We start from the raw sequence: 24464 nt of genomic DNA, 5'->3' as shown, positions 1-24464 counted from the left end.
CTTCCTGGTAGCTCCAGTCTCTGGCCATGGCAAAACCAGAGACACTTGCCTTAGGCACTTGTCAAGAAAGGGGCTGGTCACTGTCTGCCCCCAACTGCCTGGCCAATTTCTACCTCCTGTTCTCATCAGTAGAAGAGAGGAGAGCTGCATGTTCTCAGAAGGAAGGGAGGCAGAGTGATGTGTTGGTTAGGTTTTTGTCAACTCTCACACAAGCTAGAGTGATCTGTGGTGGCACTTGCCTGTAATCCTAGCAGAAGCAGACATATTTCTTGTGAGTTTCAGGCCAGCCTAGTCTACACAGTGAGTTCCAGAATAGCCAGGACTATGTAGAGAGAGATCTTGTCTCAAAATGCCCTCCTCCAATTGGTAAGAAGGAGGGGGAGATGGGGGGAAGGGGAGGAAAGAGAACAGGGGAGAAACTCCTCTATTAGATTGGCCTGTGGGCGAGTCTCTGGAAGGGTATTTTCTTGATCAATGGTTGGTATGGGTGGGCCCAGCCCCTTGTGGGCAGAGCCACCCTTGGGCAGGTAGTCTCTGATTGTATGAAAAAGCAAACTGAGCTAGCCATGGGGAACAAGCCAGTGAACAGTGCCAGCGAACAGTGTAACTCCATGACCTTTGCTGCAGTTTCTGCCTCCAAGGGTCCTGCCCTGCTTTTAAGTTCCTGCTTTGTCTCCTCTCAGCAACAGACTATGACTGGGCTGTGTAAGCCTAATAAACCCTTTCCTCCCCAAGTTACTCTTGGTCATGGTGTGTTATTACAGTGACAGGAAAGTAAAACAGGACAGATGGAGGAAAGAACAGAGCCTGACTTGGAGTTGGATGGAGAGACCAAGAGAAAGGGGAGAGTGCTCCAGAAAATAGGTTGCTAAGGTTTTTAGAAGTTTTGTTTTGCAAAGGGAAAGGTCAACTCAGACGGTACACTGCAGGAACGGAATCCTGTTTTCTCAGCCTGCTTGTTCTGAGCACTGGATCTGACCTCTCTCAACAAGGGCAGGTGGTAGGGTGGGTCAGCAGCTGTGAAACCATCTTTGGGGCGCAGTTCTTCTTAAAGTGACAGACCACCCAAGCACAGGGATGGAGATGAGCCAACCTGGTTGGGTGTCTGGACTCTGTGGACAAAGCCCTGGGGTAATAGCCTTGGTGGGGGGCGTGTACTTAAAATAAATAAATCGAAGCAATCTAATTTTAGATGATACCACTATTGTGATTTTAAACTATTTTCTTAACGCCAGTGACCTCGTGCCACTTCTAGGATTGATCCTCCTTCCATCCTTAACCTCTCATTTCTTTTGGGTCTTGCCAATTCCCAAATCACAGGGACTGCCTTTAAAGTATTTAAATGGTATTCCTTCTAGCCCACAAACCACAAGTTTGATTAACATGTTGTTTTTTGCAAAGCCGGGGATTTTTTTTTTCTTTCCTAAGCATCCATTCATCTCCGCCCTTTATTTGCAGCTAAATATTTAAAAGTGTTTCAGAACTGTGTGTTCTAGAGCAGGGCACCTCAGCCGGACATGGGCTAATTTTTAGGCTGAGGGCTACCGGGATTAGTGCGGCTCCCCCCTCAAGACCACGCGCCTGGCCCTTCTCACAATCACCGGGCTCCCAGCCTGCGCCTGGGATCCTTGAAGGCAGAGCCCACCGCCACCACCTCCTCCGCTTTCGGGTGCGTCCGGAAAGTCACGAACACCTCTGTGCTTTCCCCTCGCAGGCGAGCGCAGGTTCGGCCATTTCCGGCCCGGGTCTTCGGCAAGTTCCGCCGTCGCCGGTCGGAAATGGCCGCCGGCCGGCAGGGGGAGCGGAGGATCCGGCGCGGCCTGGGAGGCGCGCAGCCGGCGGCCAGAGCGGCTGGTGGAAAGCGGAGTTTCTCGCAGGCGACGGCGGTGCCTCGTTCCTGACTGGAAGCCGGTAGGAGTTCAGGCGGCATGGGAGCCCGAGGACCGGGGCAGGGCAGGAAAGGCGGGCGAGAAGAACCGGGAGCCCTCGAGCGCGCGGTCGTGGCGGGCGGGGGCACGAGCGGCCGTGCCGGGGAGCTGCTGCGGCGGCGCAGCCGAGTAGGCCTGCCCGGCGCCGGGGGCCTCGCTCCGCTGGGGCTGGGCACGAGCGGCCCACGGTAGCATTCCTTGTGGAAGCACAGCCCCCACCTCCCGGTGCTCCCTCCCACATCTGGCCGGCTCTCCCGGCACAGCTGCGCGCCGCTGCCCATCGGGCTCTTCTCTCCAGGTGGCCACTTCCTGCCAGGGGTCCAGGTGCTGCGGTGCTCTGTGTCCTCCCGGGGCCTGGGTGTGCCGCAGCAGAGGGCAGAGGGATGCGGGTCCGTGCGCCGCCCCTAGTGGGGCGACTTCCCTGCAGGCGAGAGTCGCAGGTCAGCCTGATGAGCCGGGCACCACCGGGTGCTTTTCCTAGTCCACACAGTGAGCCAGCTGCTTAGCCCCTGTCGAGATCCCAATGGCCCTGTGCACACTGAAATTCGGCGGGTGTCAGCCCCCAGCCTAGGTTGTTGCTCTTGGGATACTCAAGGCCTTTATCAGGTCCTCTTTTGGGAAAGAAGAAATGCGATATGTGATGTAAGAGGTGGCTTTAGCGTTTCTTCACTTTGCCTTGTTCTGGCATCTTAAGGCTGGACTCCTTAATCTCCTCTCCTCTCTCCCATCCATCCATCCATCCATCCATCCATCCATCCATCCATCCATCCATCCATCCAATCAACCAACCAACCACGAAGTTTCCTATCTATTGCTCAACAGTTAGCGTTCCTCTTTGACCCCGTGACTATAACTCTCTTGAGAGTGTGAGTTCCCTCCTGGGACTTTGATAATCTTGAGTGAAACTAGACTTTCTGAATAACGTAATCCAGCAGGGGACTTTTGCATAGTTTGTGATGAAAGAAAACTCTTACTTGGTTTGTTAAACATACCCTTTCCTGTGAGAATTTCCTCATCTTTGCCTGTGGAGAGCCTGAGGAGTTGCAGTTAGTCTAACTGCTTACTGGAGGAGACCTAGAATGGTGGCTATTCAGGGTTGTGTGTGGGTTTTTGTTTTGTTTGGCTCTTTGAGACAGGGTCACACTGTAGCCCAGGCTGGCCTGGAGTTCTTGGTGAGCCTGTTGTTTCAGCCTCTTCCCTGTTACAGGCTGGAGCCCAGACCTAGCCCCCTTCAGAATTCTTGAAACATGTGTTTGGTCAACAAAGGTGAGGGGTAGAACAAACAAAAAAGCTTGTGGCGTATGTGTCTTTTAGTCTCTCACCCTTCACTTTTCTAGAAGAAACACCGTTGTTGTGTGTTGGAATCTCTTGGTGATTAGGTGTGAGAGCTTTTGCCTGTGTGGGAGAAGACTCAGTGACAGGTGGGAGAGAAAGTGTGCTAGGAGAGGGGGATGACCCAGAATAAGGTAGAAACTTTAAGAAAGTGTGCTGGCTGGGAAAGGCTGTTCTGCGTGAAGGTGCTAAACCAGGGTGTGGTGTTTTTGCACCAATAATCCCAACGTTAGGAAGGCAAGAGGCCAGCCTGCTATGTGTTGTGAGCGCCAACCTAGTGGTCAGAGTCAGTAAAGGGTGGTAGGGGAGTTTGACAGTGAAGCAATGTCTGTTTAGCTGAGTTTGCTTGTTTGTCACCTGTAGAACCCAGGGCTTCACACATGCTAGAGTGGCAAGCACGCCTGGTGATCTGGAGAGGAGTTAAGGTGTTGTCTGAAAATTAGAATCAGGTATTAGAAATAAGAGCATCTCACCAGGTGTAGTCCTGGTGTGGCTGTGACTGTCTTTGTATGTAGTTCAGAGTGAAGCAAGGACTAAGAATCTTTAATTAGAAATTCTAAAGTTACCCCACCAGTCTTTGCTGGAGAACTGAGTTTAGCTGAGAAAGTTCTTGGTGAGTTGTTTCTTTCCAGGCAGGTTGTAGCACAGGCCTGAAACCAGCTCTTTCTGGGTGCTTAGGAGGATTAGGCGTTCAAGGTCATCCTTCGCTACATAAGGGAGTTTGGGGGCCAACCTGGACTACATGATGCCTGTGTCAAAAAACAAGCAAACCAACATATATTCTATTTATTTGTTTCCTTTCACTTTTGGTATCTGTTCCCTTTGAGAATCTGAGATAATGGGGCAGCTGGACAAACAGGCAAGATTTTTCACCTGTTGTAGGTTCCATGAAATAGCAAATCGTGTACAGATGACATTGAGAACTCAGAGAAGTAGGCTCACCTGTGAGCATTGTCTTCACCTGCCTGAACCATGTGTTCCTTTCAGTCTTTCAGGTGTCTTGGGTGAGGTAAGTAGGTGTGAGAGAGGCAGCAGCAGGGTCTAAAAACAAAAACAAACAAACAAAACTGTAACCTTGAAGTACAGAGGGACAGAGAGACTCAGTAGCTCGGCTTCTCTGCGTAGGCTATGATGTGCAGTGTAGAGTATTGCTCAGAGGCATCCAATGACCCATTAAAATAAAATCCCAGGGATAGAGCCATGCAAAGGAGAACGGGAGAGTCTATTGAAGAACGAACAACATCTGTGTAATATAGAGTATGCTCGAATGTATTCAGTAGTTAATACCTGCACGTATCCGTTGGCCATTGAGCAAGTCTGTGTTTGCAGAAAAGTGTGGAAAAGCAGGCGGTCCAGGAAGCTCCCGTGCCTGCCCTGAAGTATGGCCCCTCATTAGCTCACTAGTACTTTTGCATATTCCATTTGGCTGGGCCCAGTACCTTTGAGACTGGTGTTAATGATTAACACACCAACGGTTGCTTTGTGGACGCTTCATCCTGTAATCCTGACCTTTCACATGTTAGCATTCTAAGTGTTTCCAGCTCCCTTTGAATATATATTTTTTTAAATAAAAATATTTTATATCCCAAGGAGGAATACAAAACGGAAATAGGTTGGGAATATGCCCTCAGCATAAGTAACAGATAGTTAAAATATGTAAACACATGGGGCTAGAGAAATGGCTCAGTGGTTAAGAGCACATAACTGTTCTTATAGAAGACCTGGGTTTGATTCCCAGCACTTATCAGGTACCTCACAACTGCATGGATCTCCAGGTTCTGTGAGCCTGAGCACACAGAACCTCTGACAACACCCCTCTGACCTCCTTGGGCACATACACAGACACAAAAATAATAACTGTTTAAAAATAAATTTATAGACACACTATGAAGGTGGTTTGTAATAGTTTTTTAAGTGCTGTATAAGTTCTTTGCCATCTTTGTGTTTTTTTTTTCTTCCATAGAATTTTTCTTTAAAGATTTATTTATTTATTATGCATACAATGTTCTGTCTGCATGTACACCTGCATGCCAGTAGAGGGCACAAGTTCTCATTATAGATGGTTGTGAGCCACCATGTGGTTGCTGGGAATTGAACTTAGGACCTCTAGGAAGAGCAGTCAGTGCTCCTAACCTCTGAGCCATCTCTCCAGCCCCCTCTTCCACAGAACTTATTCTTTAGGGATGGAGAGCTGGATCAGCTGTTAAGAGCACTGGCTGCTCTTCCAGAGGATCCAGGTTCAATTCCCAGTACCCACCTGGCGGCTCATAACTGTCTAAAACTCCAGCTCTAGGGTATCACAGACCCTCACACAGATACACATGCAGGCAAAACAATAATGCATAAATGAAAAGTTCCTTTAAGTCATTGAGGGCTTGGAGAGATGGCTTAGCCAAGAGTACCTGTTGATCATGAGGAGGACCTGGGTTTGGTTCCCAGGACCCACATGGTGGCTCAGAACCACCTGTAATTCCAGTTTCAGGGGATCTGATGCCCTCTTCCGGCCTCTACCAGCGCCGGGCATGCACGTGGTGCATATGCATGCTTAGGCAAAATACTCATACACATGAGAAAAATGAAATAAGTCCTAACAAGTCACTGAGAGAGACAGGGGCTAAATGCTAACACATTGCCCTGTGTGGGGGTGGGGAGAGGAGGGACGCGTAGCAGAGAAGACCGAGCGCCCAGGAGACCTGACTGAACCTACAGTGTTGAGTGATATGGCTCTTCCCAGCTTGTAGGCTCAGGCCAGAAGGTTTTTCCTTAGGTCCAGCTGTGGTTTTGTCTCCGAGAATCACCATTTTGGTCTATGTAGAAAAATCCCAGATGTGGGGAGACAGTCACCGTGTCTCTTTGGTTTGGACACAGGTTGCGCAAAAAGTGTGTTTGAATCAAATAAGGCTTTCAGCTTACACAGAAACTTATATCAGAAGCCAGCATTTAGAAGTAGGGAAATTTCATGACAAAACTTTTGAGGGAAATATTGTACATTATTGCTACATTACTTACATAGGATGACAGTGAATCACACTGGTATTGTCTGCATTTTGCTGTCTTCACTGGCCAACTTCGATTGTCTGTCAGTCTGACTCTTAAGGCTTCTGCCGTCCTCAAAGTACTCGAATTTTCATCAGCTGTTTGACGGTTTTAAATCCCCTTTCCAGCTCTTGACTCCTCTGCCTTCCATTTACTGTGTTAATGGCCTTCTTCAAGGATGGCTGTCAGCGCAGATCACAGAGTTCTGCACACAGCACTGAAGACACAACCTCCTTTGCTTTTCAGCCAGTTCTTCACTTTAAGAAAACAAAAACAAAGAAAAACAAAAAGGAAAAACCAAATTTAAGGTGATGGGCTTTTCCTAAATAGTTGGGTTTTCTTGCTGCACTGATTGCAATCTCTGTAGCTGGTGTCACCAACTTTCAAGTGCCGAGGCCTGTGCTCACTTAAATTCAGTGGTGCCCCTGCAGTTTGAGATCAAAGTGTAAGCTTTGTCTTTATCTGTATTGGATTTCCTCTGCAGAAATCCAGCTGATAGCTTTTTGTATTTTGGGCTTTCTCCCAGTCTCGACTGACTCCTCCCAGCACGACTTCCTTTAGTTCTTAGTTGTAAAATACTGAAAGCACTGTGACTTTGAATAAGGAAAACAGTAGATAAGGCCTTACACTTATTATTAATGGACTCCGTGGAAAAAGGGTGGAGCTGGGGCGAGGTGCTTAGAGGAGGTCTGGAGCCTTGCTGCCTGGACTTGACACCGTGTTTGTTCTTCCAGTAAAAAGCATATGAACCTCTGGGCATTTCCTAGGCAAGGTACTTGTAAGTCAGCCTCCTCGAATCCAGAGGCTCCTGGAGGCCAGCTGCTCTAACCCTCTCCTTTAGGAGTTAAAAAGAGGACTAAGCAGGGTGTGGTGGCATCTGACTGTGATCCATGGGTCATCAGGAGTTTGAGGCTATCCTGAGACTGCCTCAAAAACCAAAGTGCCAAGAGCTTATGAGTCAGAGAGGCATTGTGAAGGGCTGGTGAATCAGAAAGACGATAAAGCAAGGGCAGAACGCACAAGCTGGTTTACAAACAGCTTCTGCTGCAGCTCTGTGTCTTAGAGAGAGAGGCCCAGGCTACTAATGCCATCAGCCTGATTCTTGAGAAATGGAAGACTTCTAACGATCAGTCCAGTCTCTGTCATACCACGACTTGACTGTTCGAGAAAATGCGCCTAGAGACCTTATTAAACTACTTCCTACACTTCTCTCACTTTCAGAAATATGCTTGGAAAAAAGGCCAGGCATAAATGGTCTGTAATTCCATTATTTGGGAGGTAAAGGCAGAGGTAGGAGCATTGTCACAAGTTTGGGGCTAGCCTGGCTCACATGGCATTTTCAAAAAAGTTTTTCTTTTCTTTTCTTTTTTTCTTTTTTTGGGACAAGGTCTAACTCTTTAGCTTTCTCTGTCCTGGGTCTCACTACGTAGGTACAACTTGGTAATATAAAAGAGCCACAGTTGGTGTTTTGCTTCTGTGTGTTGTGTTTTTCTCTCCAGATACATGGTTTTGGATGTTATTTTACCACTAATAAAGCATTGTAAATGTGTTTCTGTCTTACTTAAAATTATTGAAAAGTTTAAAGTCTGATGTCCATGTAAATAATGTTACATATTTTACATTTAGCCAGATTTAACTTCTTGGATGTTCTGTTGTATATATTGTGGAAAGAATGCTGAGGTATTTATATCTTGTGTATAGGTCTTTTTCACCTAGAATATATTCCTAGAAAGTGAAATTGCTAAATCAGAGACGGAAAACTAAGACTGTCATCACAGGTGACCTCTGTTTACCTTTGCATCAACGTAGGTACCTACCATGCCTGCTGACCGCGTGGCCCAGAGTGTTCTGAACTTCGCCTTAATGTTTCAGTATGAACAGTCTTGCAGGTCATTTTCATCCTATTCATGATTCTTAAGGCTTTCTGGAAGTGGAATTGGGAGTCCACACAGTCTCTTGTTTGCCAAACTGTATTCCAGAAAGGCTTGTGACCAGATTCTGATAAGTACCAGATATTACACAGTTCTTTGCTGATTCAGTATTGGAAAGAATCACTTTGTTTTGTTTGAATTGTGTTTCTTTGGCCAGAAGGCACACATTTAAAATGCTTATTTGACACCCCCCTCTCCCCCCTTTCTTTTAGTAATCCTTTATTCTTTGACTACTTTTAATGTTTTTACCTTTTAAACTATGGCCAGATAGCAAATCAGTCTTTTGATCACCCCTCCCCAACCCACACTTGCACACGCATATACACTTTAACTCATATACCCATGCAAGCACGTACGTACTCAGAACCTTTAGGTTCACAGGTAGTCAAGTGTGTTTGACTCCTGTGGCTGTGCTAGATTCTAGGAATCCTTGGATTCCTAGAAAAGCCGCCATGTTTAACTTGAGCTGAAGTGGCAAGCCTGTTTCCCTTTTTGTATGATTCATCTGTGACGATCTTTAAAATTCATCTGGGACTTTGAATTCTGGTTTGTGATAGAAATCTGTTTTTTTCCCCCAAATAGGTAATTATCAAATTATTTACTGAATCGTCAAGCATGATATACTTAAAAGACTGCAACAACTATTTCCCTCTGGGGGGAACGGGGGAAGGGAGCATGAAGGTGGGACTGGGAAGAGAGGGGGCTGGGATCAGGCTGTAAATAGATTAAGTAAGTAAGTAAATAAATACTTCCCTCTCCTCTTTTCTTCCCTCTTGTTTGTGTTTGTTAGGTAGCTCGGGCTGGCCTCCCTACCCTTTCGCTTCAGCCTCCTGAGCGCTAGGGTTACAGTAGTGTACTACCACGCCTAGGTTTTTGTTTGTTTGTTTGTTTGTTTTGGAATTACAAGAACAATACATACTTACTAAGTAAAAGGAGTAGAAACAAAGGGTTTCTTGCTAGGAAACAGTAGACAAGTGAGGTGTGTGCAGTGTGCGAGGCCACACAGAGCTGGGCTTGCGTCTGGCTCCTCAGCTTGTTTTCTGTGTTGTCTTAAGCAAGTTTCTAACCTCCGCTATTTACCACCTCTTTGTCTGTAAAGCAGAAATAACCACTGCCTCCCCGCTCCCCGGCTTCTGTAACAATCAATATCAATATTGTGAGTTGTGTTGCCTGGAATACGCTGAGCCTGGTGCCTGCAGAGGTAAAAGGACTAACCACTCCATGGGTGCAGTGTCGTCGCTGCTTTCTGCCTTGATCTCGGTGCAGTGTTGTCTTCCTTAGTTGGCTGTAATTACATTGATTCCCGTGTCATCAGCCTTCAGAAAAACTCAGGTCTCTTAGCAATGGCCGTACCTACGATGCTTGGGCTTTGATAGAATTCTGCTTCATGAGGCAATTTTGGCCGAAGTGGGAAAAAGAAAATAGTACTATATGTTTGGATAGGTCTTGGATGCACAGACAAATAAACACTGGTACATAATTTTCTTTTTCAGTAAAGAAACACTTTAAGTGTGAAGAGAGTGTTTGCTTTAATCATTGTGATTATAGTGCATTAGTACAGTCATGGAGAATGTAGAAAGCCTGTGTGTATGCTTTTGGGACATGAAACACTCTCCTTAGATGACTGTCACAGGCAGTTTAACACAATGGTTGGGACTTGCATCAGGCTGCCTTGGTATGAGTTTAAGCGCTACAATTCCACAGCCATAGTGGATGGTGGGCTTTGGATTTCTCATGTACTCGGCGTAGCGGCATCTGCCTGTGTGGTTGCTGGATGATTAAGGTGATGTTCTGAACAATGTAATGTACTTCATCTGGCACACAGTGAGCACTCAGGAACTGTTGGCTCATGATTCAGTTGAGAGCCGTGTTAAGCATGCATAGAGTTTCATGTGAGAATGCTGGGAAGGGCCTAGGGCAGCCCCGTAGAGCCAGCTACTCCTCTGTGCCTCTCCATCTGGGTGTTTTGGCATAATTTTCTCAACCTCCTTTTTGTCCCCCCTCTGCCCTCAACTTCTTTGGATATAACTGTTAAAAGACACTAAAGGGGACCTAAGTAAATAGGTGCCCCAAATTTATTGTGAAATGATGGGGGTGGTAATGGGTGTATGACAGAGAAGGGAAGAGGTGATAGAGGGGAAAGAGGTATTGGAGAGGGGAGGAGGTGACAGAGGAGGTGATGGGAAGGAGTAGGAAGTGATGGTGTGTGTGTAGTGAGGGGGGTGACAGAAGGGGGAGGAGGTGACAAGAGGGGAGGAGAAGGTGAGATGGAGGGTGACAGGGGGAAGGAGGTGACAGAGGAAGAAGTAGGAGATGACGAGGGGTAAGTAATAGGTGACAGAGGGGAGGAGATGAGAGAGGGAGCAGGCTGTAAATTTCAAAATTGTCTGGAGATGAAAATGTCAGCTTAGAGTTTGAGTTGTATGTTAGCGATAGCTGCCATCTCTCTGAGGGAGATTTAGGAGCTAGAAAGAGAAAGATTTCAGTTTCTCTAAGGAATTTTTGATCTGGTTGACAATCAGTTGAGGTGAGGAATTAAGTTTTGAACCATATAATACTAAATTGAGTCTAGTGGTAGTTGAGGGATTTGGCAGTCCGTTTTAGTTTGAGAAACTTTATGGACTCTCTAAGATTTAAAGTGGCCCCAAAGGTTAGTGGTTTGGGTATATGGCGAAAGGAAGACCATCTGCTGGGGAATGAGGCTGACAGAAAAGAGAGCACGGTCCCTACACTCTCTACGCTGGCTGAGACTTTGAAGGGAACCATGAGGAGCAGTGGACAGGGTGATTAGGTAAAGCACCATGCATGCCTTGAGCAGGAAACCAACCTAGTGAAACGCAGCCTCAGACTGGACACATTGGACTGTTGGCATGTGCAGAGCAGTGTGGCTGCAGAGAGCTCTGATAAACAGATGAGGGACGAGACTAATGGCAGCCTCCATAGTAATTGCAAGAAGCCACTTGGTCTCCCACATTGTCTGTTCAAGAAAACTCAGTGACATTCAGTTGCATTCCTAACTGCGGCTACAGACTCTGGAGTCTCGGTGGCTTGTATATGGAGTCTTTCTTCCTTGCACCTGCTTGGTGTGGCTCTCTTTAGTGGCAGAGTATGTTTCCCTCTCATTCCCTGGGAAGAGAGGGAGAGAAGTCACAGCTACTCCTAACTGCCACTTAGTATGAAGGACAAATTGCTCCAGGTCACTTTCTCTTTGCCCAGACAGAAGAATGGGAGATGTGGCCAGCAAAGAGGTAACTGAATTCTACCCACTGTCTGTCACACCATTAATAGTGAGCTTTGGTAAATGGAAGCTTTGATTCTGTTTCTTGGAAATGTATTATCCTCTTCCTAGTAAACAATGTTTTAAAAAATGGCAAGACATTCTTACCCACCAGTTTCACATGGAAAAACACTCCGGATCTATGCAGAAATGCTCAGGAAGGCTTTGATCATAATGGAAACTAGAAGCACCCATGTAACAAAAGGGCTTATACCTGGTGCATGGCCTTTCCCTATGGGTGGTCATCAACTATTAATGCCTGTTTATAGGCATTATTTAACTACTAATATCTTTGTGGTAGGCTCTCTCATGGTAGGACAGAGGGATTTTGTTTTCATCTTTTAAACTGGTTGACCTTAAACTGGCAGTGTAGGTAAGGGTGACCTTGAACTACTTTTAAATTGTATTTTTATTATTATTTTTAAAATTGTGTGTATATGTGTGTATATCTTTGTGCCTGCGAATGCAGTGCCCTCAGAATCCAAGAAGAGGATGTCACATCCTCTGGACTTAGAATTATAAGTCATTGTGAGCCACTGACTGGAGAACTAAACTCAGGTCCTTCACTGAGCTGTATCTTTAGCCCTGACCTTGAATTCTTGATTCTTCTGCTTCCATTTCTCGAGTGCTGGGATCATAGGCATGTGCCAGTGCCATCATGTCTGGCTTAACAGCTTCTAATATAAGTGAAAAGAAAAATCAGGTTGCAAAAGAGAACATACGGTGTCCTAGTTTTGTAAGCACACGCGTAGATAAGGGAAGCCTCTGCCTTTGGCGAAATAGCATTTGTGTTCTCCTCTAGAATGAACATCCATGTGGTTGAGAGAGAGGTAATGTCTCATTAAAACAGACAAGTGAAGAGTAGGAAGCCGGGCTGAGAATCTAAGGTCAGTGGGCTGGGGCAGCCACACCTGAGGTGCTGGCCCCTGTTAGTGACTTGTGCTTCTATTCTCGAAGAGATGAGGAGAAGTCCTCGAGTTTGTGAGCAGCAGGATTGAGACACCACGTGAGTATGGATCTTCAGGGTTTAGGGGGACAGAGGGCCTCTGCCACAGGCACACAGATGCCCCTCTTAGACTGGACTGTGGGTTGTTAGGAGGAGGAAGTAGCCACCGAGAAAGCAGGGCTGCGGTTTTCCTGTCTGTGGATTTTGTGTTCACATTTATCAATGTTGTGTGGTGTTGAGAATCTCTAGGTTGAGACATTGACACAAAACTGCAAGCTGATAATAAGGCAGGGCTATCTTTTCAACAGATTGCTCTAGAGGGTGCGCATAGGTTTCCCAGAAATGAACACCCTCAAAGAGGGACTGAGTACAGGATTACAAAGGGAGCAGTCCGCCATCCGATAAGCAAGAATCAACAGCTAGAGCAAGGTGAGCCAGGGAAGACAAGGCGTAGGTACTGTAACAACATGCAAGAATAGGGCTTCTGGAGCCTTCCAAGCTGCTGGAATAAAAGCCCAGCAGTAGGCTGAGGAGTGATACAGGCAGAGAGCTGAAGACCATGGCCTGTGGGCTGCATCTGACGCTTGGCTTGCTTTTTTTTTTTTTTTTTTTTTATTATGTGACAGTCTCACTCTGTAGACCAAGCTGGGCTTCTTGAACTCACAGAGATCCACATGCCCTTGTCTACCAAGTGCTGGGATTAAAGGTGTGTGTCACTGTGCCCAGGGAATGCCTTGTTTATAGTTTGCAGTGTAAGAATGAACATTTTAAAAGGGTTGTCTTACAGTTTTCAAATATTTGTTTTACTTTATGTGTATGAATATTTTGCCTGTGTGTATGTATATGTACCACATACATGCCTGGTGCGGTGGAGGCTAAAAGAAGGCCTCAGAGCCCTTGAACTAGAGTTACAGATGGTTGTGAGTCACCATATGGTTGCTAGGAACTGAACCTGGGTCTACTGCAAGAGCAGCAAGTGCTCCTAGCCAGTGAGCCATCTCTCTAAATCCTTTCTCCCTTTAAAATAGTAAATACTAAAATATTAGTTGTCTGACTCTTTACTGAAAGTTTTCCAACTCCTAAACTAGACAGATATGAAGAAATTGCCAGAAGGCAGCACAGAGGGCAAAGGGAAAATTATGAAAGAGATGAAAGGGTATGGAGGCAGGAGTAGGCTCTGACAGGCATTGGATAGAAACTCGGGGGTGGGAGGGGGAGTGGGCTATACTGAGAGAGTGCAGATAAATAATTTTATAGTTTAGTGAGTCCTAAGATTCAGAAAGTGCAGTGAGTCTTCAGCAAAACAGAAACAACTCCTCTCCAAGTAAAAACCCTACAAGTAAATACTTTCTAAAGATTTTTCAAGCAGCAGAGCATGGGTCTGGGAGACTGCTCAGTTGCTAAAGTGCTTTCCACTCAAGCAGGAGGGCCTGTGTTTGATCTCCAGCACTCCTGTAAAAGCCAGGTGCAGTGGCATAGCCAGGGAGGCAGAAGTGTGAGCATCCTTGGAACTTGCTGGCCAGCCCATATAGCTTAATGGTAAGCTCCAGGTTTGGTAAGAGACCTTCCCCTAAAAAGTAAGATTGGAGCCTGCGGTGGTGGCACACTCCTTTAATTCTAGCACTCAGAGGCAGAGGGAGGCAGATCTCTGAGTTTGAGGCCAGCCTGGTCTACAGAGAGAGAGAGAGAGAGAGAGAGAGAGAGAGAGAGAGAGAGAGTGTTCAAAGACATCCAGGACTACACAGAGAAACCCTGTCCTGAAAAGCCAAAAAAAAAAAAATCAGATTGGATTGGATTGAGGAACATATGGATGTGCATGTTTACCCCAATCCAACCGTGTAGAACACACACACACACACACACACACATTCACGAGAGAGAGAGAGAGAGAGAGAGAGAGAGAGGCCAAAGCCAACGAGAAGTGGGGTCAAACTGCTTTATACATACATATAGACTGACATTTCACTTTGTAATGATGGTGATAAAGCTAGAGGTTCTCCAAAGTATGGTGGAAAAGGAAAATGGTGTATGAGGAAAGAACAAAAAAAAAAAAAAAAAAAGCAACAACCAGAAGGAAGGAATGAAGCACAAAGAGGAACAGAGTATTGTGAGCAAAGAAATTGGCCAGGATATGAGGACTGAACCAGCGTGCACTCTGGTGAGGACTTGCGGCTGGGACTAAAGTGGGTCACCGCAAGCCTGATTCAGGGTGACGTGGGCAGCACTCTGAGTGGAGGAAGCCATCACAAGTACAACTTCAGCTTGGTTAAGTCAACATTATGCTCTGCCTTTTAAGGGTAACCACCGAAGAAGACAGATAGAATACAGTTCTCCTTACTGTGAGTGAGAGACTGTGCTAGATTCTGTTGGTAAAAAAATCTGCATCTGCAGATACTCAAGCTCCTTATGTAAAATAGTGTTGAGCAGTTCCTGCTCTGAGGAACTTTAATACATGTTGTGGTGACCCCAATCATAAAGTCATTTTCATTGCTACTTCATAACAGTAATTTCATTACTGTTACAAACAGTTATATGAATATCCGTGTTTTCCCATGGTCTTCGGTGACCCCTGTGAAGGGTTGTCCAACCCCACAGAAGGCTAGCAAACCACAGGTTATGAACACCTGTGCTACGCGCTCTAAACCATCTCTGCATTACTTACACCTTAGTAGTCTGTTTTCTGCTGTTCTCACAAAACACTTTAGGTTGAGTAATGTAGAAAATAAAAAGGTTTGTTTAACTCACAGTTGTTTTTTAATTCATTGGGAATTTCATACATATATACAATGTGTTTTGATCTTATCAATTCCTTCACAACTGCTTGCCCAGTGCCTCCCACCCCCATCCTCCATCCTCCTTCCAGCTTCCTTTTTTTTTTTTTTTTTCATAACCTAGAGTCCAGCCAGTGCTGTCCTGTGCATGGGTGTAGGGTTGTCCAGCAGAGCATGGGCAACTTAACAGGGCCATTTTCCTGATCTCTAGCCCAGCAGCTCCAACTGCCCACGCACCTCAGCTACGGCAGCACCTTCATGAGGTCCAGCCCCACCCTCTTGGAGTTTTGATGGCTTCCTCTTGCTCAGAGTTTTTGAGGTTGAACCTTCAAAAACATAGTGCTGGCTTTGGCAAATGCCCCCTTGGCTGTGTTACTTTGTAGTGGATGATAGCATGGTAGAAATTAAGACCACAGGTAGTTTAGTTGTTGGGATTATCATATTAAAATCTTATTATTTTTTCTATTTTTTAAATTTAATTTGTTTTTTAGTTATTACAATTTACTCACTTTGTAACCCAGCTGTAGTCCCTCCCTTATCCCCTCCCAATCCTGCCCTCTCTTCCTTATCTCCTTCCATGCCCCTACCCCAGTCCATTGATAGGGGAGAACCTTCTCCCCTTCCATCTTATACTAGTCTCTCAGGTCTCATCAGGACTGTCTTTGCCTTCCACTGTGGCCTGGTAAGGCTGCTCCCTCCCTCCCCTCAGGGGGAGGTGATCAAAGCGCCAGCCACTGAGTTCATGTCAGAGACAGATCCTGTTCCCCTTACTAGGGAACCCACTTGGAGACTGAGCTGCCATGAGCTACATCTGAGCAGGGGTTCTAGGTTATCTCCATGAATGGTCCTTGGTTGGAGTATCAGTCTCAGAAAAGACTCCTGGGTCCAGATTTTTTGGTTCTGTTGCTCTCCTTGATTATTATTATTATTTGAAATGAGAGTGTCCATACATTGACCATATTGGTTTTGAACTCCTAATTCAGGTGGTCTCCTGCCTCTGCCTCCCATGTAGCAGGCATATGTTATCTTTCCAGGTTAGCAGATTGTTACAAATAAACTAAAGATGGAAAGGTAGGGAGAAAGTGGCATGGACCTGAAAAAGTCCCGTTTATGAAATCAGTATATGGCTGTAGTCATCAGTAGACGGGACGTAATAGAAGAGTGGATTGGGGAAACTGAAGGATGGGCCAGTGACGTTCAAGCTAGAGCACTGTGAACTGAGGTTTGTTGTTATTTTGTTTTTCCAGACAGGGTTTCTCTCTGTGGTCTGGCTGTTCTGGAACTCACTTTGTAGACCAAGCTGGCCTTGAACTCAAAGATATCCACCTGTGTCTGCCTCCCAAGTACTATGATTAAAGGCATGTGCCACCATAGCCTTGCTGTTAGGTGAGATTTTAAAATACAGATTTTGGTAATATATAGGATAAGTAGAGAATCTTGGGTAAGTATTATGATTATTGTAGTGTGAAGGCAAAATAATAATTAAAAGGGGATACGTGTAAAAGTTATTGTAAACCATTATTGCAAATATCTTATGATTGCCAAATGGCAAGATTTGGCAGGAGACCAGATACGGATCAGGAGCTGGAGATTGAAAAATAACAAAGGCTTTTAGCCAGCCTATAACCTTTTATGTGACATACTCAGAAGGTGGGGCTCACATGCTGTCTGTGAGTTTTGTAATACTTCTGAGCAAAGGTCTCTTTTCTGATGGTAAAATGAGCATCTGACAGTGGGTTTCCATCCAGGGCTGGCTGCCTTGAGGTCTGTGTTTTTCCTGAATATAGCATGTTGTTTCTGACTGGAGATATGTAGAATCATGGGCAGAACTAAAAGTTGTTTGGAAAACGAAGTTCTTGGAGTGACTGGTGCACCTCAGGAGAGGCAGTACCCAGGACCGAGCTGTGGTATAGAGCAGCAAGGTGACCATTGAGGAAGATCTGGGCATAGATGATGTTTGACATCATGAAAACAGATGGGTTCATTAACAGATGATGCAGAGCCTTCCAGAATACTTTTAAGTATGAAGTAGGAGGAAGACTGGATGTCCCCGAGACAGAAAAAGAAAATGAGTCAAAGATGTGGGTGGGATACTAAAAATGTCCTCCCATAAAACCAAGGGAAGAAACTGAGGAGGTGCTCAGTGACACAACTCATTCATTAACTTACAGTGAATGCAGTGGTGACATAGCAAGGCCTGAGTGACAAGGGTCCTGCTCTCAGGGAATAGGGTTTAGTGTAGACAGTGGGAAAGAGAGAAGAAAAGAGACGGGGAAGGGAAAGAGAAGGAGAGAGGAAAGAGGAAGGAGAAAAAAGAAAAAAAGAAGAAAGTCTGTAGGTTAATACCAGAAAGTGTCAGGATCTAAGAGAGGCAACTTTAAAGAGAGATCACTGAGAAAAATGGGCCTGAGCCAAGGACAGTGGTGATGCACACCTTTAATCCCAGCACTCTGGCACTCCGGTGGATCTCTGAGTTCAAGGCCAGCCTGGTCTACAGAGTGAGTTCCAGGACAGCCAGGGTTATACACAGAAACCCTGTCACAAACAAACAAACAAACAAACAAAAGAAAATGGGTCTGAAGCATTAGATCAGCCAGGAAAAGCAGAGTATTTCAGACAGGCCAAGTGTGAGGTAGGTGTTACAGAACTTGGTTTGGGTGAATTGAAAGGCAGCAGCGTAGCTCAGTTTGAGCAGTGTGAATGGTGATGGCTAAATTTGCATATGGGGGGCAGTGCAGCAGGAAGGCACACATTGATCTAGGTGCCTGGTTTGCTGTGTGAAGGATGCATTGTAGGCAGGAATGGGGCAGGTGAGGATTAGGAAGATGTACAGTGCAGTTGCCAGAACCCCTGAAGACCACCCCGCCTAAGTGTCGTGGGCATTCATTTCTGGATGAGAGAATATCAGAAGAGAGTTTGAGGGCTTCTCTTTCTTTCAAGCTTGAAAACTGTAAGTAGATGTTTGAAATGCAAAATTCACACTATTGGCCATCGGTTGTCCTTTTGGCTTCTGCTGGTAAACGAGATAGAACTTAGTGGGATGAAATTCTTTGGAACCAGTGTTGGTTTCCATTAGAACGTTTATTTCTGTTGTTGGGTGTACTGCGAGTACTGTTGCCCAAATGCATCAAACCCAAGCTCCTCCTGCCTTTGCTTCCTCCATGTGGGGCCTGCACACCCGGCTCAGGGCTGATGCTGGCTCATTTATGCCTCTACATGCTCCTCTCTTGTCTCCTGTTTATCCTGAACTCCATTCTCACGAAGAACTCAGTGTATACTGCTAAAGTCCTTGTATGCTGCCCACATTTTATAGCTTCTGTTTTACACTCCAGCACGGCAGCACGGCAGCAAGCAACAGCCACCCGAGTAGTTTGTCTGAAAAAACTCCCATTGTCCTACTGTTTGTCAGGAGGACCTGCTCACTCCAAAGAGCTCTGCTTGTAGCATGCTCTGTGCTGCTGTATCTGCTAGGGAAGCTTTTCAGAAAGCCTAATTCAAATCCTTAACAGCACCTTCAGTAGGGAGCGCTTTTCAAATAGTCACTTCTGTTTTCTCTTCAAATCAGGAGAGCAAGCTCTGGTGTCCACTATTTTAAGAATCATATATTGAAGCATAATGCTACTACATAAGCCAGAAAAAGGAGGAACGCTGCCATGTAAGGTGAGCAGGGAGGGCACTGGCTGCATGGCCTGTAGTCTGTCTCTTCTTCCTTTGCTCTGTTCTTACAGCAGAAGCACAAACGCTTGAATCAAAGGATAATGTGGATGCTTTAGAAATGTGGGTCATGAGCCAGGCAGTGGTGGTGCATGCTTTTAATCCCAGACAGGAGGCAGAGGCAGGCAGATCTCTGTGAATTTGAGGCCAGCCTGGTCTACAGAGTGAGTTTAGACAGCTAGGGCTATACAGAGAAACTCTGTCTTGGGAAAACAAAACAATCAATCAAACAAACAAACAAAAAGAAATATAAGTCTGGATGTGGGTGTTTGAGTAGATGTTATTTATCTGAGTTTAAAGATTTATTTTTAGTGTTTTGAGGCAGGGTTTCGCTATAAAACCCTATTTGGCCTAAAAAAAAAAAACCAGGATGGTTTCAAACGCGTAGGAATCTGTCTGCCTCTACCTCATAAATTCTGGGATTAAAGTTATGTGCTATCATTCCTGGCCCTAAGATTTATTTTTATTTTCAACTGTGTGTGTGTGTGTGTGTGTGTGTGTGTGTGTGTGTGTGTGTGTGCGCGCGTGTGTGTGCATGTGTGCGTGCGCGTGTGTGTGTGTGTGCGTGTGTGTGTGTGTGCGTGTGTGTGTGTGTGCGTGTGTGTGTGTGTGTGTGTGCGTGTGTGTGTGTGTGTGTGTGCGTGTGTGTGTGTGTGTGTGTGCGTGTGTGTGCGCGTGCGCTCATAAGTATGGGTGCTTGTGTGGGCCAAAGCCTTTGCAGCCCACAAAGTTTCAGGTGGCTGTGAGCCACCCCATGTGAGTTCTGGGAAAGAAACTGTGTCCTCTGCAAGAACTGTAAGCGCTCTTCAACTGCTGAGCCATTGTCTCAGCCCCTATTTCACAAATTTAAATTATCCAAATTTAGTATTTCAAGGGTAGATTTTGTTTTACTTTTTGTCATCCTGATCACTTGCCCTCCTTAAACTTTTAGTAAAATTGTTGTCAACTTCATGTCTAAGCCTGAGCGTTAGAAAAGGCCTTATGAAACTTTAACAGTTGCACATCTAGAGCAGAGACGGAGGCTGGGAGTGGCTGAGCCTTTGTGAGATAGTTCTTATCTTCCATGCCTTGTAGGAGTGCTCCTGCAGTTGGTTTGTAGATCCTACCTACCCCTGCTGGGTATTGAATTCACAGGTTTGTACAAGGCAGACAAGTGCTCTGCACCTGTTTATATCTTGTCTCTTAGACTCAGTAAAGTTTGATGAGGTCAAGGGTTATTACCATGCTAGCTAATTCTTCTTGCCATATGTTAGACTGTCTAAAGTACACATATCCACACACACACTTTGTCTCATTTTTTGAGGCAGACTCTTGCCGTGTAGTGCTGCCTGGCCTTGACTCTCCTGCCTCAGCCTCCTGAGTGCTACCTACAATGGCTGTGCCACCCTGCCTGCCTGTGAATGAATGTGCACGTATGTGTGTGAGGATGTGAATGCATGAACTAGGAGTATCTCTTTGGCATAAGAGTAGTATGCCTTCACTTGTAGGTGTGTGTGCTTTGAGGGACTGTATGTTGGGGTTATAGTTTGGTGAGGGAACAGGACTGGGGAAACTGGTCTCGGTCTGCTTATTTTCATAGCATGATAATACATTGTTATCTGCACACACTTACCTTCGTTTTGCAAGATTAGGTCACGGAGTATGAGGGCCAGCAGCAGGTCTGCCTTAAAGGATGCAGTGACGCTGCCTCTCATTTCTAAGTATAGTGTTCTCTCTGAAAGACCAAGTTACTGTTTCTATTTTAAGAAGAAGTGCCTGATGTCTGCTAATGGAAGATAAATAGGGGCAGACTAGAAAATACCTTTTATCTACTCCTGGGTGAAGTTCAGAATAGTTCTCTTAACTCTTTTCAACTCTAAATTTAACAAATTGAGCCTCTCAGAGTTGTTTTTGCTAAGAACTTCAAAAGGAGACTTTCATGTTAGGAGAGCACCAAGGGGAGCCGGATATTGCTTCTCTTCATCTCCTGCAGCTCCCAGTCTCAGGTAGAAACAGCTGTGCTGGGGCTGGGGCGGGGGATGGTAATGGAACTTTGAACGTAATCTTTTTCAAGACTGACAAGATTCTCCTTCTTTTGCAGGCCTGATTGTTGGTAGTGACATGGAGGACAGGGCTGGCATTTCAAGCTGCCAGCTGTTTTTTCCAGTCATTGCATAACTTGAATAGAAGCTATGCATACTGGCTGGTCAACAAAGCCAAGGAACAAAAGCTATGGCAGATAAAATTGTCCCTCTGAATCCAGGGCTTTTCCCCTGGATTTTAACACCATGGATCTCTTCCTTTTTATCCTATCAGCAATATGGTACCTTTTTCTATTTGATGATGACAGCCAATACTTAGGATCTGCCTGACTGGGGTTAGAGACCTTCTGAGTCACAGCTGAGGAAAATGAAATTTCCATTTTATTTGGTGCCTTGTGCAGGGAACACACTGACTCTTCCAGAAACTTGTATGTGAAAAAGAGGCTGAGTTTTTTGTCAAAAGGACTCATGGTTATGGCGAGTGATCCAACGTGATCAGTGTGGTCAGGAGCCACAGAGAACTCATGACAGGCTATACCATGTTGCGGAATGGGGGCGTGGGGAATGGCGGTCAGACCTGTATGCTGCGCTGGTCCAACCGCATCCGGCTGACGTGGCTGAGTTTTACACTCTTCATCATCCTGGTCTTCTTTCCCCTCATTGCTCACTATTACCTCACCACTCTGGATGAGGCAGATGAGGCCGGCAAGCGCATCTTTGGCCCCCGGGCTGGCAATGAGCTCTGTGAGGTAAAGCATGTTCTAGATCTTTGTCGGATTCGTGAGTCTGTGAGCGAAGAGCTTCTACAGCTAGAAGCCAAGCGGCAGGAGCTGAACAGTGAAATCGCCAAACTGAACCTCAAGATTGAAGCCTGTAAGAAGAGCATAGAAAACGCCAAGCAGGACCTGCTGCAGCTCAAGAACGTCATTAGCCAGACAGAGCACTCTTACAAGGAACTGATGGCCCAGAACCAGCCCAAACTGTCCCTGCCCATCAGACTGCTCCCCGAGAAGGATGATGCTGGCCTTCCACCCCCCAAGGTCACCCGGGGTTGCCGGCTACACAACTGCTTTGATTACTCTCGTTGTCCTCTGACCTCTGGCTTTCCCGTCTATGTCTATGACAGTGACCAGTTCGCCTTTGGGAGCTACCTGGACCCTTTGGTCAAGCAAGCTTTTCAGGCCACGGCGAGAGCCAATGTTTATGTTACGGAGAACGCAGCCATCGCCTGCCTGTATGTGGTGTTAGTGGGAGAAATGCAAGAGCCTGTCGTGCTGCGGCCTGCTGACCTCGAAAAGCAGCTGTATTCTCTGCCACACTGGAGGACAGACGGACACAACCATGTCCTCATTAACCTGTCCCGGAAGTCAGACACACAGAATTTACTGTACAATGTCAGTACAGGCCGGGCCATGGTGGCTCAGTCCACCTTCTATGCCGCCCAGTACAGGCCTGGCTTTGACTTGGTGGTGTCACCGCTTGTCCATGCCATGTCTGAACCCAACTTCATGGAAATCCCACCACAGGTGCCAGTTAAGCGGAAATATCTCTTCACTTTCCAGGGTGAGAAGATTGAGTCCCTGAGATCTAGCCTTCAGGAGGCCCGTTCCTTTGAGGAAGAAATGGAGGGTGACCCTCCAGCTGACTACGATGACCGGATCATCGCCACCCTAAAGGCCGTACAGGACAGCAAGCTCGATCAGGTGCTGGTGGAATTTACCTGTAAAAACCAGCCGAAACCCAGTCTGCCTACTGAGTGGGCGCTGTGTGGGGAGCGGGAAGACCGCCTGGAGCTACTGAAGCTTTCCACCTTTGCCCTCATCATCACTCCCGGGGACCCGCGCTTGGTTATTTCTTCCGGGTGTGCAACACGGCTCTTTGAAGCCCTGGAAGTGGGAGCTGTGCCCGTCATCCTGGGGGAGCAGGTGCAGCTCCCGTACCATGACTTGCTGGAGTGGAATGAGGCTGCCCTGGTGGTGCCCAAGCCGCGTGTCACGGAGGTCCACTTCCTGTTACGAAGTCTTTCAGACAGTGACCTGTTGGCTATGAGGCGGCAAGGCCGTTTTCTCTGGGAGACTTACTTCTCCACTGCTGACAGTATTTTTAATACCGTGCTGGCCATGATTAGGACTCGCATCCAGATCCCAGCTGCTCCCATCCGGGAAGAGGTAGCAGCTGAGATCCCCCATCGTTCAGGAAAAGCAGCTGGCACTGACCCCAACATGGCTGACAATGGGGACCTGGACCTGGGGCCAGTAGAGACAGAACCGCCCTATGCCTCACCTAAATACCTCCGCAACTTCACTTTGACTGTCACAGACTGTTACCGTAGCTGGAACTCTGCCCCCGGACCTTTCCATCTTTTCCCCCACACACCCTTTGACCCTGTGTTGCCCTCTGAGGCCAAATTCCTGGGCTCAGGGACTGGGTTTCGGCCCATCGGTGGTGGGGCTGGGGGCTCTGGGAAGGAGTTCCAGGCAGCACTTGGAGGCAACGTCCAGCGGGAGCAGTTCACAGTTGTGATGTTGACTTATGAGCGAGAGGAAGTGCTCATGAACTCCCTGGAGAGGCTCAACGGCCTCCCCTACCTGAACAAGGTAGTGGTGGTGTGGAACTCTCCCAAGCTGCCCTCGGAGGACCTTTTGTGGCCCGACATTGGTGTCCCCATCATGGTAATAGAAATGGCAGTGTGCTTTACCGCGCGGAATAGTATCTCTCTCTAGTTTTTATCACTTCTGCTCCCTCACTTGTAGTAGAGGTGAATATACATATACCTCTGTGTGTGTACGTGTGTACACGTGTCCACATGTGTGTGCTCCTGGTGCTGGGGATTGAGCCCAGGGCCTTCTGCATGCTGGTAAAACAGCCTTATCTATTTATTTATGAACCCCTGTAGCTACCTTTCAGTGGTTTCAGTGGAGCCTTTGCTGGTTCTGTTACTGCTCGGGGTTCTAAGTCTCTCTGGTGGAAATTGATGCAGGACCCATGAAGGTTCACAAAGCTCCCTCAGTCATCCCACAGTCATTCGCACTGATGAAAGTAATGAGAATGCTGCCTCAGGACACTCAGGGCCTAGGCACTGTGTCTAGTCTCTTCATCTGCCTCTTTACCTAGCTCTCTCCACAACTGATGAGTAATAGGAGCTGTGCTTGAGTATGTTCAGCCCCAGAAGCTTCGATTTCAGTCGCTCCCAAAGGACCGGGAAATGACACAGGTCTTCTCCCAGGGTCCAGTTAGAAGGCCGGTGTTGGGGTTTGTTAGTTGAGAGTTGAAGATCTTGAGCCTTCTTTTCTAGAGTAGTTGTCAGGTAGTACTTTTGCCTTCCTCTGAGTCCTGGCTCCAGGGACACGTTAGCTGACTGTAGGGTAGTGTGATTTCTCAGGACTTTGCATGCCTGCACAATACTGCACTTAGCCATCTGGGAGAGAGCTGCGCTCTGTCGCTCTTGCAGCCTGCCTTACATAGGCTTCATAAGACCCCCAAACCCTTAGCTGCAACATGAGGACCA

The 24464-nt window shown here is 46.6% G+C and overlaps 2 protein-coding genes across 5 annotated transcripts in view; one reads left to right on the top strand and one right to left on the bottom strand.

Annotated features, from left to right (window-relative positions):
- Positions 1 to 1172: 1172 nt before the first annotated feature.
- On the bottom strand, positions 1173 to 6810 carry LOC132656493 (uncharacterized). Of its 2 annotated transcripts, none has more exons than XM_060391333.1 (3): positions 6270 to 6810; positions 4203 to 4301; positions 1173 to 2349 (listed from the first exon to the last, which is right to left on the bottom strand). In XM_060391333.1, the coding sequence occupies exon 3, from the start codon at positions 2207 to 2209 to the stop codon at positions 1598 to 1600; it is 612 nt and encodes a 203-aa protein (XP_060247316.1). In that variant the 5' UTR covers positions 2210 to 2349; positions 4203 to 4301; positions 6270 to 6810; the 3' UTR covers positions 1173 to 1597. The 2 variants fall into 2 exon arrangements, with proteins under 2 accessions (XP_060247316.1, XP_060247317.1); XM_060391334.1 differs by lacking the exon at positions 6270 to 6810 and adding an exon at positions 4548 to 4680.
- Positions 1773 to 24464, top strand: part of Extl3 (exostosin like glycosyltransferase 3) — a 43681-nt gene continuing 20989 nt past the window's right edge. For 2 of the 3 annotated variants that reach the window (XM_060391332.1, XM_021654412.2), the window contains exons 1-3: positions 1774 to 1911; positions 18787 to 18881; positions 21016 to 23628. In XM_060391332.1, coding sequence (XP_060247315.1) covers positions 21481 to 23628 — 2148 coding nt within the window. In that variant the 5' untranslated portion in view covers positions 1774 to 1911; positions 18787 to 18881; positions 21016 to 21480. Of the gene's footprint in view, positions 1912 to 18786; positions 18882 to 21015; positions 23629 to 24464 lie in introns of all 3 variants that reach the window. The other variant, XM_021654418.2, reaches the window with a different exon arrangement.

Source organism: Meriones unguiculatus, chromosome 9 (assembly GCF_030254825.1).
Source record: "Meriones unguiculatus strain TT.TT164.6M chromosome 9, Bangor_MerUng_6.1, whole genome shotgun sequence".
In the NCBI taxonomy this organism is placed as follows: domain Eukaryota; kingdom Metazoa; phylum Chordata; class Mammalia; order Rodentia; family Muridae; genus Meriones; species Meriones unguiculatus.
Note: the sequence above shows the minus strand (reverse complement) of the source record. Positions and strands in the feature narration are given on the sequence as shown.

Excerpts from the sequence above, each read along its gene's own strand:
- LOC132656493 (XM_060391333.1), bottom strand. The coding sequence starts at position 2,209 with ATGGGCAGCGGCGCGCAGCTGTGCCGGGAGAGCCGGCCAGATGTGGGA.